General features: G+C 40.8%; 1 protein-coding gene across 5 annotated transcripts in view; it reads right to left on the bottom strand.

Moving 5' to 3' along the window:
* COL16A1 (collagen type XVI alpha 1 chain) overlaps positions 1-15,338 on the bottom strand; it is a 218,845-nt gene that overhangs the window by 167,987 nt on the left and 35,520 nt on the right. For all 5 annotated transcript variants that reach the window (XM_026702697.2, XM_087939551.1, XM_087939553.1 and 2 more), the window contains exons 3-4: positions 12,094-12,168; positions 9,962-10,079 (exon numbers count right to left, since the gene is read on the bottom strand). In XM_026702697.2, the coding sequence (XP_026558482.2) occupies positions 9,962-10,079; positions 12,094-12,168 (193 nt within the window). The remainder of the gene's footprint in view (positions 1-9,961; positions 10,080-12,093; positions 12,169-15,338) is intronic.

Here is a 15,338-nt window from a genome sequence, read left to right as displayed (position 1 = left end):
AGGTCTCTTTGCTCTGTTTATGAATGTCCTACAATCAAGATGGCAAAAGAGATTACAGTTTCCTCTTTTTCGCTGCAAAACCGATGTTTATAATTTTGACCCTGTTAAAATACACCTTATGTTGACATATAAATTTTGCCCCCAGTGGAATTGCATCAATCTTTGGTCATTGCAATCAAAGGTTTTTAAGACGGCTTTTCATTTCTAAAACAAGGAAAGCACCGAAGCTTTGCAAACTATTGTTCCAAATATCCAATAATCCCTTTTAATTACAGGTCAGCAGCTAGCAGGACCTCTAACACAACATTTGCCCTTAAGGCACAAGATATATATTGAGGCTATAATGGTGGTGTCCACAACTTCATCAGAAATGCACTTTGAATGGTGATGTACGGTAGACACACATAGTGTCTTACTTGATGACAAAGAGTATGAGTTTGCAAGAAAATTTTTTTTACCTTTTATTGCTTGGAAATGCAATACATAATAATAAATAATAAAATAATAAATAATAAAAACAGAAGGGTCCATTTCAACTGAAACTAAGTGAGACACTGTCCTTAACAAGGAGAAATCTAACCTAGAACTAAGGAGGACTTTCCTGACAGTGAGGACAATTAATCAGTGGAACAGCTGAACTGAGAAGGACTAGGGGTGACACGAGGGCTGCCACAAAAAAAGAGGGGTCCACCTATTCTCCAAAGCACCTGAAGGCAGGACAAGAAGCAATGGATGGAAACTAACTAAGGAGACAACCAACCTAGAATTAAGGAGAAATTTTCTGACAGTTAGAACAAATAACCAGTGAGAATGGCATGTCCCCAAAAGTTGTAAGTACTCCATCACTGAAGGTTTTTAAGAAGAGAGTGGACAGTTATTTGCCTGGAATGGCGCAGGGTCTCCTTTTCGAGAAGGAAGTTGGAATAGAAGACCTTCAAGCTCCCTTCCAAGTTTGTTACTCTGTATTAAAGTCAGCTGTATGAAAACTTATTAGCTTTAGATGGGTTGGACTAAAATGTCCACCACCCAACATATTGAAGGATATTGGAATAATAGCAAACACTCCCAAAACAAATGCAATTAGGGGTCTCTGCAAGATCCAATGTATTTGTCAAATATGGTAAAAACAGTTTTGTCCCATTGTGCTGCCAATTCTGCCTCTTTCACATATGTGTGAAACATCATCACAGGTGTACAAAGGAGGTCTGGCTTGTGTTCCAGTAAGTGCAATGCTCTCTTCATCTTTTGTGTCTCTGGCAGACACTTATATCTTTGTAGTGAGTTTAGAAGATCGGGAAAGATAGGATCTGTTACCAAGGCAACAAACAAACATGGATTAAGCTCATACAAAAAAGTAAAGATGTATGAAAATTTGTAAGACAGGGCCTCTCTAATTCACATAAAGATAGAGAGAGGAGAAGCACAAGCCATGATATTGCCACTGGTTCATCTACATCAGATTTTTCCAGTTTTATCCTGAGATAAGTAGGACAGGATTGGTGATGGTGGTGGAGGATGCAAAACATGATGTACTGTAATCCTAAGCAATCAGTCTTGCAAAGATGCCAAGGTCCAAGGATTAACTGCAGCTTCACCAAGCGAAGAATACACAGCTTTGCAGATAGCCACAGAATAAATTAAAGTCAAACTGCAATGACAATTGTGCTGTTTGCAGTACTTTGATTGATAGTAGCTGAACCATGCAGTCCAAATAGCCAGATTTTAAGCAATTCAGCACAGTCATAAGGAGAATTCCATTGTAAGAAAAGCTAATGAGAGATGAAAATTCTGATCGGTGGAAATTCATTTTAAAAGATACTGAGAGTACAACAGCTGCAATCAGACTTGGCAGCGAGGCTGGCTGGGGAATTCTGGGAGTTGAAGTCCACATAGCTTAAAGCTGCCAAGGTTATTGCTTGCAATTATGACAAAAAAATAGAAGACAGCAGAAAGCAATGTGGATATAGGAAAGCTTGATGAATATTTAAAATGGTTAAAAAATAAATATGTACAGGAAGTAGAAAGAAGATCAGAATGTTAAAAGAGAAAACAAAGAAAATGAGAAATGGAATGAAAGATTCATTATTCAGAATGAACTGGATAAAGGATGTTGAGGAGGATTTCACATGCTTAAAAGAAAAAGAAAATAATGGTTACAGGAACTGGGCATGGCTAGTCTAGGGAAGAGAAAGGACCAGGGGAGACATGATAGCAGTCTTCCAATGTTTGAGGGGCTGCCACAGAGAGGAAGGGGTCAATCTATTTTCTAAAGTGCCTGTAGGCCAGACAAGGAATAATAAATGGAAACTGAACAAGGAGAGATTCAACCTGGAACTAAGGAGAAATTTTCTGACAGTGAGAAAAATCAACCAATGGAACAGAAGTTGTCTTCAGAAGTTGTGGGAGCATCATCACTTGAGACTTTCAAGAAGAGATTGGACTGCCATCAGTCAGAAATGGTGTAGGGTCGCCTGCTTGGGTGGTGGGTAGATGACTCCTGCTTGGGTGTAGGGTTGGACTAGATGACCTACAAGGTCTCTTTCAACTCTGTTAATCTGTCTGTTAAATCTGCTACTAGCACAATTGAGCCCAAAATTTGTTGTTAAGTGAGAAATTTGTTAAGCGAGTTGGCTCCATTTTTACGACTTTTCTTGTCTCATTTGTTGGTGAATCACTGTAGTTGTTAAATTAGTAACATGATTGTTAAATGAATCTGGATTCCCCATTGACTTTGCTTGTCAGTAGATCGCAAAAGGGGAATCACATGATCCCAGGACACGGCAACCGTTATAAATGTGAGACAGTTGTCAATCATCCAAATGTAAATCACATGGCCATGGGGATGCTGCAAAGTTCATAAGTGTGAAAAATGGTTATGTCACTTTTTTCAGTACCATTATAACTTTGAATGGTCACGAAATGAAATGTTGGAAGTTGAGGATTATCTGTACATATACACTATAAGCAGAAACCATGGACAAGTCCAAGACAGCTGAGTGGAGGCAGGATCTTAAATGCTTTGAATGGTAGGCGTTAGACATCTGTGAGAGCTAAATTTCATCAGGAATTGCCACCACATTTTGCTGAACATTTTAGAGAAATTTGGAGGTTTCTGTGCACTGTGAGCTTCCCAAAGTGCAGAATAGCAAAGTTGTTCTGTAAATTTTTTGAGCTTGTCATAGAATCTTGCTTCAGCAGAAGGTTAGGTGAATCTGTTTTGTTTCTTGAAGGAAAACAAAGTCCACAGAGAGGAAGGGGTCAAGCTATTTTCTAAAGCACCTGTCAGTAAGACAAGGAACAATGGATGGAAACTGATCAAGGAGAGATTCATCCTGGAAATAAGGAGAAATTTTCTGACAGTGAGAGCAATCAACCAATGGAACAGAAGTTGCCCTAGGAAGTTGTGGGAGCTTCATCGCTGGAGGATTTCAAGAAGAGATTGGACTGTCATTTGTCAGAAATGGTGTAGGGTCTCCTCCTGCTTGGGTGGGGGGTTGGACTAGATGACCTACAAGGTCCTTTCCAACTCTGTTAATCTAATATAATCTAATTAATCTAAACCAGTCTATCAAATTCCCAGTCAAGAAAGGACAAAGCTAACAAGAAAGCAAAGTGAGAGGGACTCAAAATATTTTGGTTCAATCTTCTCCAACAAAAATGTATGTATTCCACCTGGAAATTTAAAAGTAATATGAACAAGGAAGTTTGAAGCTTCGGAAAAAATGTGGGTAGGAGATCTTTGAATTCTGACTGAGTTTAAATCTCTTGGACAGGCAACTTGTAAACCAGAACACTTAAGGACTTTGCTAATGTTTTGTTCAAATTTTGAAGTCACTGTTTCTCACCTTTGGAAACTTTAAGGTATTTAGATTTCAACTCCCAGAATTTCCCAGCCAGCCACAAGCCAAGATTGAAAACACTGCTCTAGGTACAATGTTTGAGGAATCTTGGAGAACAGATGCCAGATGAATGGAGACGGACGTGTGAAAAGGTGGAAAGGAAGACCCAGGAACCACTGATCAGCCAAGCTGACTTCAACACCAGTGGCATTTCTAGAGAAAATGATAAAGCAATTAATCAATGCTCACTTTCTGAATAATGCCACCATGATTAGCAGTCAGCATTGCTGTCTCCAGCACAAGTCTCACAAGACTAACCTTCTCTGTCTTTTGAAATAGACAATTTCCACAGCACATTGTGAAATAATATGTCTTTATTTCAGCAAAACGTTTGACATTGTTCTCTGTGAAATTCTGATTAGCAAGCTTGTTAAGCATGGGCCGGATGGCTTGACAGTGGATACCCAGGCAAGTTAAAAACTGTGTTCAAAAAGGTCCCTTATTAATGCTTCCTCATCAAACTGAAACGAAGCATGGATTAAAGTGCCATAAAGTTCAACCCTGAATTTTACACTCTTCAACTTTTTAGAGATGAAGGGAATGTTTTTTTCAACCCCCAGTGACCAAAGACTGAGTAGAGCGGAAGTCAGATGAAATTCAGGATGATCTGGAGAAGTTAAGAGAAATAGGCTTAACGTAATAGAATTTGTTCAAGATAAATGCTTTTTCACACAGGAAGGGAAAAAAGGCACAGCATTGGAAATCTGGCTCAGTAGAAATATCTTTTGGAAATATATTAATGATTATAAACTGAATCTGAACTAGCAGTGTGATGGGGCCAATCAGTTTCAGGCTACATCAACAGAAGCTCAGTTTCAAGTTTGGGAAAGTAATAATTCCATTTTATTTTGTGTTGGTCAAATTCCATCTCAAGTACTGTGTCCAATTCTGGACACATTTGAAGAAAGATTCAGAAAATCTGGAGGAGATACAGGGAAAGTCAACAAAGTTGATGACAAGGCTAAGAAGTGAAGTCTTGTGAGGAGAGCTTGAGAGAGAAGCGTATATTTAGCAATGAGAAAAAATGATAGAGGGGGCATATTTCAAATAACTCATGGGGAGGGAAAGGGTCACCCAGAAGAAGGCCAAGCTCTGGAGAATCATGGAGCTATTTCTCCAAAGCTTGAAGGGTTGTCACAGGGAAGAGGGAGTCAATTTATTCTCTAAAGCAGGGGGTCTCCAACCTTGGCAACTTTGAGACTTGTGGACTTCAACTCCCAGAATTCCTCAGCAGCAACTTTGAGACTTGTGGACTTCAACTCCCAGAATTCCTCAGCCAGCTGAACAAGAAGCAGTGGCTGGAAGCTCATCAGAAGGAGATCCAACATGGAAAAGTGAAATTTCCTGACAATGAGAACAATTAAGCAATGGAACCGCTTGCTTCCTGGTACTGTGGGTGCTCCATCACTCATGGTTTTCAAGAAAAGATTGGACATCCATTTGTCCAGGATGGTATAAGGACTCCTGCCTTTGGGCTGGAAGTTAGAATACTTCCAAAGCATCTTCCTAACCTATGATTCTATGATTCTAAATCACAGGATGGTCACCTCCTGTTAAATATTAAGAAAAAAAAACCTTCCTGGTTGTAGGAATGATGGAGCAGTTGACCCCGTTGCCAAGGGAGATCATAAGCAAATCTCCATGGATGTATTTAAACAAACAGCACTCTGTCTGGGATGTTTTATCCTGGATTCTTGCCCTGATCAGAGAGATCAGTCTGCAGCTGAGCACCAAGCAAACATTGATTCATGATCTCAAAATAGTTGTCTTGGATGGTGGTGCAAGAGGTTTCATTTCTGCACTGCCTGTTTTCTAAACTGAGGGGGAAACAGGACTTGGATGTAATGGTGGGGGGCAAAGCAGGAGTGTCCTGAAGTGGGCTGGAGGGAGAGGTTACAGTAATGGGGATCCTGGTACTTCCAGATACTGTACTGATGGACTCTGTATCCCAGTGGTCCAAACAAGCATGGTTAATGGAAGGAAGACATCATCCATCACTGTCTGGATAGTCACAGAACTCCCATCCCTGCTTATAAAAGGGAGTGTATCCTCTGAGATGCCTCCTGCTTCAAAACAGTCTCCCCAACATCACTAGGTGGCATCCATGGACACCTCAAATTTAATTCATTTGAAGAATATGAAAAGAAATGAAAGCATTTTTGTGAACTGAAGAAGCTTCTCGGATGAGAAGCGAAACATTTTCAACGGAAAAAAACAAAGTCCAGTTGCCTTTTGGAAAAGCATATTTGGGTGATAGTAAGCATGAAAAACTTATGGGAGCCTCTGGAATTTTCAGAATTCTCATTGAAACTCTCAAGCCAGTTCATAAGAGACTTGGAACAAAAACTCAGCAGCCTGGGTAATCTTGTGAGATTTTGGCTGCTGTACTTGAAACTAAGCTGCTTTCTGTGTCTAAGCAGAAGAAGAGGGGACATATGAATGACCTCCCGCCACCCACCTACCTTGTGTCTGGCTTTTCTGTCTTGACCAGGCCCCAGGAAAGGGCAGCCCAACCCAGCTAGTAAACAGCTTCAGTATTTGCAGGCCATCAGTTGAGTCCTCTCCGAGTGGATGCCAAGTTTTGCTGGAGCAAGAAAAGCACCCACCAAGCAGGAGGAATTGCTGAAGGGCCTGGAAAAGACTCAAAGCCTTTGTTGCTTTTGGGCAGCGATTGACTTTCCAGGATCGAGAGATCCTTCCAGTCATTCAGCTGAAGCTAAATCACCCACAAAATCTCTCGTTTGGAGAACCCAAACACTCTTCGCTGGGGGACACACAGCAAAACAAACCAGGCCAATCAAAAATGGTTGCATTCACATAAGTTAAAGCTGATTGATTTTAACCTGGTTATTATTTTTCTGTGTTAACAAATTGTGCGAATTCAAACTGTTCGATTGCTTTAGGCTACAATATATTACATGAGCTCAGTAAATAGCTCAGACAAGTAAACAGCATAGTTGTATTATTTGATTGCAGTTACAGAAGAGTTTCCTGGCTGGTTTGCTCAGTTTTGGGTACTCCAAGTAGAGACTCTTCTGCACTGAGATATCAGGGATCAAAGGATAATTGCTTTAGGACAGTTGTCTCTTCCTGCCATTCAAGGATTTTCCAGAGGCTCACATGAAAATTTTGCTCTCCTCTGAACTGTCAGCTTGCATTTAGACAACATGTTAATCAAGGTTAAAGAGGGGTTGGATTGTGGTCCACCATGCTGTGTGAAACTGGCCATTGCATGGAATCTTAGCATGACTTATTTTAAAATTAAAATGTTGTGTCAAACTACATAACTATCAATTAGGGATGATACTGAGACTTACAAATATCACTTTCCAAACTCTGTTTGGACTAAGTGATTGGCATAATTTTATATAGTGTACCAAACTATTCTTACTTTAACTATGACTTATTGAATGAACCACCACTGGCTGAATAAACTGAATATTGTAAGCCAGAAACCATGGGTTGACAAGATAAAGGTAAAATTTCTTACAAGTTGAGTTTGACTCCGGATGAATTGGATAGGTCTACATAGCCTTCCTTGGCAACAATACAGCTTTACTCCCATAATTCTCAGCCACATTCTTCATACATCAATTTGAGACCCAACTCAGTTGGGAGACCTGAAGTTGATGATGACTGGTTTTGAATATATGGTAAATTCTTTGGGGGAGACAGTGATCACAGCTTGGTGTGGGTGAGGAAGATAAGAGTCATGGCTACCTAGCTTGGTTCAACACCAATGAGTGACTAAATAGATATGCCCATACTGTTTTCCAGGCAACAGTACAGAAATACTATAGTTTCTAGGATCATTTTTCAACTTTCCTGGGATTTATGTTGTTCTTTCATCTGAGAATGAACAAATTCTACCCAAATTTACCATTTGAAGCCAACCGCAACTGCTAGAGTCACATAACACACAGTGCACTTTGTACTCCTCATCATAGTGCAGAAAGCTCACCAGAGTCCACAAGCTGATGAGAATGGTGCATTATGGTTATCAACTATTTTTTCCCCAAGTTCAACTCTGGTTTGTGGTTCATATGGGAGACAGAACTGCATGCCTGCATATTATTTATTAAGAGGCTGCCACAAAGAAGTTGGGGTCAACCTAGTCTCCAAATCACCCGAAAGCAGAACAATGAGCAATGGATGGAAACTAATCAAGGAGAGAACCAACCTGGAAATAAGGGGTCCTGACAGTTAGAACAATTAACCATTGTAAAGATTTGCCTCCAGAAATTGTGGGTGCTCCAACGCTGGAGGATTTTAAGAAGAAATTGGACAACCATTTGTCTGAAATGATAGAAGACCTCCAAAGTCCCTTCCAATCCTGATATTCTGTTATTTATTGTTATTTTATTAGGGTTCTAAGCCCAATAGTCCAATTGTGAATGGCTTCAAGTAGCATATAAACATATGAAAGTCAAGTAATAAAATAGTCAACAGAATAAGAACAAACATATTAATAACACAATGAATAATTATAGTCAGTAGAATCAGGAATATTAATCAGTTAATCCATGAAACCAACCCTGTAAAGTAGCATTCCATGGCCAGGGGAAATAAGGTGGAAATAACATGGCCTGCAAGAATAATCTAGTTTCAAAGGAGTTCTTGGAAAGCAAAGGGGAAAAGGGCCATTGCATCTCATAGGAGATGCAGTTCTACAAGAGGGAAGTATCAGTTATCTAATTTCTCTGACTCCTGAAGGTGGCATTCCTTGAGTAAAGAATCACCGGCCCTCAGATCTTGCAGATGAATAGATTGAGAATTGCAAAAAATTAGGAATGTAGTAGAAGCTTTCAGGCTAATAAGCTTCATTAAAAGGCAGAAGTCTCCAGTTAGCAAAGTTTAGTAAAATTTATTACAGGTAGTCTTTGACTTACAACCACAACGGAGCCCCAAACTGAGGCATTTGTTAAGTGACTTTTGCCCCGTTTTATGACCTTTCTTGCTTCAGTTGTAAAGTGAATCACTGCAGTTGATAAGTTAGTAACCCAGTTGTTAAGTGAATCTGGCTTCCCAATGACTTTCCTTGTCAGAAGGCTGCAAAAGGTGATCACATGACCTTATGAACCAGCTGCCAAGCATTTGAATTTTGATGATATGATCACGGGGATGCTGCATAGGTCGTAACTGTGAAAAGGGGTCATAAGTCACTTTTTTCAATGCCATTGTAACTTTGGTCACTAAATGAACAGTTGTAAGTCAAGGACTACTTGTAGTCTGAAAGCTAATATCTATTGAAGGTCCTGTAGATATATAGATGTTGAGCCAACAACCAACACCTTGAACTGCATCTAGAAGCCAACTGGCCACCAGAGTAGCGCCTGAAGCAGTGGTTCTACCTTGTCCAATGAGGATGAATTTCAGGCTGATTCTGCATTTAGTAAGAACAGTCATACCCAGCAGGTCTGAGGATTCTTCCCCCACCCCTGAGTTTCAGAAGCAAGACTGGCCACACAGTTACCCACCTGTACTCCCAGGTACTCCCTTTCCCACACTGCTGTTTCCTAAATGAGAGTAATCCTCAACTGGAACTTCAAATGGTGATTCCATGACCTGGGGATGCTGCAACCATCATAAACACATGTTGGTTGCCAAGCGCCCAAATTCTGATCACTTGAGAATGGGGATGCTATGCCAGGACATGGACCAGTTCAGCATCATTGTAAATTGGAATGGTCACTAAATGAATGGTTCTAAGTTGAGGGCTACCTATATCTGCCTTAACAATCATGTCTGAAAACCCTGGACATCGTAATTGGTTAAGGTTAAGTTTTTGCCCATCTTCCTTGTAGACCTTCACCTCCCACTGATACATGGGGAGAAGGAAGGCTTCTAAACCAGCAAAGATCTGGTCAGTTTCTCAATTGCTGGCCCAACGGACGGGTTTACTGTTATATTATTTTCACCTCAAAACAAATTTCTCCAGCAGACAGTTGGAACAAGGAATTAGAACTGAAATTGATGCACGGCATTAATTTGCACAGAAAACAGGTTATCCACAAGCAACGGCCATGCAGCAGCTTTAAGAGTCAGGAACGGAGAACACTCACTTCGTTGGATGAACCAAGGAAGTGTTGCCTAGTCGGAGGATCATCGGACCTTTGGGATTGCGTATTTTCTTAACGGACGAGGTCTTCAGAAGACCAAACCTTTTGATTAGATTAAATCCTGGAAAAGAGAGAAGAAGGTAAGCTGGGAGTCTATTGGGAATTTGGGATGTTATAATGAAATGTAGGGAGGGGGAAACACCAGGTTGGGAAGTCTAATTTCACCATCTATTTTTTTTTAAACTTTCTCTATTAGTTCATAATATCTTCCTTATTCACACTGCAGAATAATAAAGACTAATTCCTGAAAATGTAAAGTACAGAAGAATAATGAGCTGTGGGGCATTAGAGGTGGGTCTTTTATAGATAAAAATAGGTTTGAGTCAGAATGCCGGATAGTCCATCCTTTAGTGTGGTGCATCTCTAGTCCTTATTGAGACTGGCTGTTCCTTTAATTGGGAAAAATGAAGAAAAAGCACAGTATTTTTCCTTAAGGGAAATAAGGACTTCAAAATGTTGAGGCTTCAGAGTTTATTTCCACCTGTCATTGATGTGTCTGTCTGTTTATGGTCATAGTCCCAAAGCCACGGGCACACCGACACATCCCATTCATATCCAAAACTTAAATTACATTTTGATCCATCTCATCTAGGACTACTGCTATTACACAATATTTGAGGACTTTCCAGGAGATTTTGACAGAATGGAACATCTCATAGGAAGTGTACAATTGCCTGTTGGAAGCTGTCCAGACAATATGTGATGAGATTAGCTCAGTCCTAAGGGAACGATAGACGGGGCACTTCAGAAGTCCGTAAACAGCTGTTTCCCCTTCAGTGTTCAAACATCTGAATGAATGCTTTTGATAGTGGATGTGATTAAATCTTCCCATCAACGGCACCCAGGATAGGGGGCCTAAGACATAAATCCCCTTCTAGGCAAAGGCACAAGGACTGGATAAAAAGAATTGGGTATTGTAAAAATGCAGGTACATAATATCGTTATAGCAGGGACGAGAGATATTTAGCTCTATCCTTTGGTACAATAAGATCAAAACATTTTCTGCCTGATCTCATACCAGAAAAAAAACATTGGGGAATAAACCTGAAATGTTCAATCATTGTCCCCATTTCAACACATCATCTCTTTTGTCTGTGCCAGTGCAAATGATACTGGGAGTATCTTTTGGAACCTATCACGAGCTTCCCTTAAAAGAATGTTTCTCAACCTTAGCAACAGAGGGAAGGAGATACCTGAAATCAAACTTGCCCATAACTCCTGCGGAACCATCTTTTGGCTTGCTTAACGTGCCCCTGTGTTTAGCAGGGATGTCTTTTGCAGCAACTTCTCCACAAAAGGTGTTACATTAAGGCAGTGTTTCTCGACCTTAGCAACTTTTACACACATGGGCTTCAACTCCCAGAATTAGTTAAAATAGTTAGACCTCAGCTCAGCCTGCTGGCTGGGGAATTCTGGAAGTTGAATTCTACACATCTTAAAGAGCTGGGGAATTTGGGGAGTTCAAGTTCACCCGAGTTAAAGTTGCTAAAGTTGACAAACACTGCCTTAACATAACCTCCCTCATGGAGATGTTGCTGCAAAAAACATGGTAGGCATCGGGGCGTGTTACCAAGCCAAAGGTGACCACAGAAGTTATGGGATCTCTGATTTTAGGCAAAGTAGGTATCTTGCTCCAGGTCAGGTTGCAGGCAGTGGTTTTTAAAGAAGAGGATCTACCTGTCACCCCACATACTTACTTCCTGTCTTCCATTTCTCAGCCCTGGGGAAAGTGCTAAAATGACAATCTAAGCCGCTGCCATAGAATGGCAAACAAAGGTTGTGTTTCTTGGATGAATGTTAGGTTTACAGATCATGCTGCAAGGTAAAAGATAGGCTTTGATGATATCTGGACAGTGACACCCCCCCCCCCAGCTGCCTCATCTCTTGCCACACTCCACCCTACCCCATCTGCACCTGGGGAGGCCAATGCCAAGAAAACACTCTTTGGGTGCTTAGTAAATTTTCAGCTCAAAAGGGCTGCACATTAGCTAGACCTCAATGGGTGAGGGCAGGTCAAGCAAGCTGGGCTACCTCAATCCCACGAATCTGGAGGAAAGAGACGGCTGCCCACTTACCAGTTATATTTACAAATTCATCGCTGCTGTGGTCCAGGCGGAGATTTTCTTTCTCCAATAGCGGACACTTCTCTCCTGTAAGAGAAGGATTAATAAGAAGGATTAATCAGTGGAACTTGGTCTCCTGGAGTTGTGGGGGGCTCCATCACTGGAGGTTTTCAAAAATAGACTAGACAACCACTTGACCACTTGTTTGGGAGATACAAGGACTCCTTCCTTGGGAATGGAGTTGGAGACCTCCTCCAAAGTCCTTCCACTATGAATAGATGATAAGACATTTTCTAACCATCACCACGGAGCATTGACATTCATTAACATGTGAGTTAAGCCCCCAGATGTCATTGATTGAGACACAGGATTCAGTAAGGAATGAAGACGGGACTTAGTTATACAAGTGGAGGGGTTATTGCTCAAGCAACTGTTGGATTTTTCCCTGGCAGAGAGGTTAATTCTGACTCAGAGGCCAGGCCTCCCTTGCCAGGACCCGTCTCAGAATTTTTCATGTGATTTTGTTTTGGAAATGATAGAAATAAATAAGATAGCTGTTCTAAAATAGAGAAATGACTCATCTCTGGACAGACATTCACCAGACCCAGTATTTGTTTGCTCTTGGAGTCTCTCTCTCTCTCTCTCTCTCTCTCTCCCTCCCTCCCTCTCCCTTCTAATCACTAGCCAACCTATGGATAAAAGTTAGCAAGGATGCTAACAAAAGACTGCAAAACAGTGTTGCCACCAGCTATGTTGGCTTGCAGTGCCCAGAAATCCTCAGCCAGGATTCACGCAATGTGGTGCACTAAGCCTTTGTATTTATTGACTGGCTTCCATCAATCTGTTTGATTTCCATCCAAACTTACATTCGGGGGCCCAGAGCAGTCAACGTAGAGCTTCTACCTTCTGCTTTTTTCACAACAATCCACTTAATGTGGGCTGGGCTGTGAGATGGTGACTAGTTCAAAGACACCCAGTTAATTTTTGTGACTGTAGATGGATTTGACCCTCAGTCTTCTTGCTCCTAAGTCATTGCCTTAGCAACAGGTTCTTGTAACTAGGTCAGGAAAGAATTAATGGCTGCATTTGCACAACTTTGGTTGATAGAATTAACCTTGATCAGTTATTTTGTATCTTATCATAGTGTATGAACCTACTCTACACAAAGTCCTTGACTTATGACTGTAATTGACCCTGGCAGTTACAGTCATAAGTCATGGCAGTCACAAAATGACTTTTACAACTTTTTTTTTGCAAAGGTCATTAAGCAACCGCCATAGTCAAAATGCAACTGCCATGGTTGTTAAGCAATTGCTACCGTTGCTAAGCAAACTCATTGTTTGCTGTGGACCAGTTTTGCTAGAAACCAGAAGGAAACACCGGTTTCCACCAAAACATTACAGTCACATGACCACACAGTGCTGAAAACCACCATAAATGTGGATGGGTCAGTTGCCAAGTGCCCAAAATATATCCAGATGATCATGGGGGGCAGGGGGAGGTGACTTCAGAATTCCAAAACAGGGTTGTAAGTGGGGTTTGAAGGGGTCCATTATAAGGGGTCCATTATGTACCAGTCACTTCGGCATAAGTTTAAGGCTACCAGTATTTAGTTAGAACACAGTTGTGCAATATTGTTATAATGTTGTTTTGGATAAACCCAGAAAATGATTAAAATTAATAATCAGATGAAGCAACTTTTGTGAATCAGCCTTATCAGAACAAGGTATGCACTGGGAGATGCTTAGCTGAAAAGCTACAAAAACCCAACTCGCTGCTTCTTTTGCGCGTGAGAATTAGGATGTGTGGAGCCTGTGGAATGGGGAATAATAGCATCTCAGCAACAAAGTTTCTTTCAAAGGAGACAGAATCAATTAGCTTGCTCACATTAACAGAGTGGTTCATGCTGCTGAGTGGCCATAAATGTTTGAGTGGGTAACTTGGGCAGTGGAAAGAGCCTATGTGTTTTCAGTTGATCAGCTAAAACACATCTAATTAACAGCTAGAACATCCTCCTCCTCCTGGGTTGAAATTCCTATTTTTCACATCTGTCTCTGGAACAATAAATATAAGAACTACCGTAATGGGTATAAGATGGATGCAATGGTACATTAGCCCTTTTCTTCTTTTAGCAATTTCTGCTACCCTTTCAAAGTTCTGACTCTCCAGTTATTTGTCTTTGCATTTTTAAGGCATGCTATTCCAGACTCAGATTTTATCAAAGTATTGAAATGTTGCAAATGGCAAAGAACAAACAATACAGAATGGATATTTCATCTGGCAGAAACATAGCTCTGTGGCAGTTCCTTCAAGGTGCAATTTTGCTAAAATCTAGGTTGGGCCCTCACCGTTTTCCAAATGAGACAACAATCATTTATCTCCTCTGTGAATTTTGAGGATCACAAAGGATGACAGCTTGCACCCAAAACTTTGCAATGATTGTAAGAGGCAAGACAATTCTGCCCTACAGATAGTCCTCAGCTTATGACTACAATTGGAACAGGAGCTTCCATCCCTAAACCATGGACTCGTTAAGTGAGTCATGATTGATTTTACAATACTTTTGCCTCAGCTGTTAAGCAAATCACCACAGTCATTAAACAAATCAAATTGTCATTAAGCAAATCTGGCTTCTGCCTTGACACTGTGTTTGTTGGAAGCTCCCTGGGAAGGTTGCAAATGGCACTCATGGGGCTCTGGGTTGTTGCAACTGCTGTAAATATAGGCCAATTGCCAAAACCCCAACTTTTAAACATGTGACTATGGGGATGCTATGACGGTCATAAGTAAAAGGACTAATCGTAAGTCCCTTTGTAAAAATGCCTTTGAAAGTTTGAACAGTTGTTAAATGAATGGTCATACTGTAGCTCGAGGACTACCTCCATAGCTCAGAAGCAAACAAGGTTCACAAGGGCAGTGCTGATGTTCCTTGTTCTCTGCTCTGAACCACAAAGACGCCTGAGCTCAAAACCAACAAATTTAGAGCTTCTGCTTCTTTCAGCTCTTGAGATCCTGAACTGAATGGTTTTCAGCTCTAGGTTTTTAGCGTGTGTAATGGCAATGCTGAATACCATTGTTATTTTGATGTCTTTAGTGACATATTTTGATTTTTCCTTTATTTTATGAAATCTATAGAAGTTGAGAGCTCATTCTGAGCTCGTATGTTTTTAGGGGAGATTTCCTCTTGTTTTTTGAATAAAAGAGAAGGAGAGGGGAATCTTCACTTTGCTCCAAAGATTTTCCTGCTGTGAAAGTCT

Source organism: Pseudonaja textilis, chromosome 10 (genome assembly GCF_049901715.1).
Source record: "Pseudonaja textilis isolate UNSWEBS1 chromosome 10, rPseTex1.2, whole genome shotgun sequence".
NCBI classification, from domain to species: Eukaryota; Metazoa; Chordata; class Lepidosauria; order Squamata; family Elapidae; genus Pseudonaja; species Pseudonaja textilis.
The sequence above is the reverse complement of the archived record's forward strand: the minus strand, read 5'-3'. Positions and strand labels throughout refer to the sequence as shown.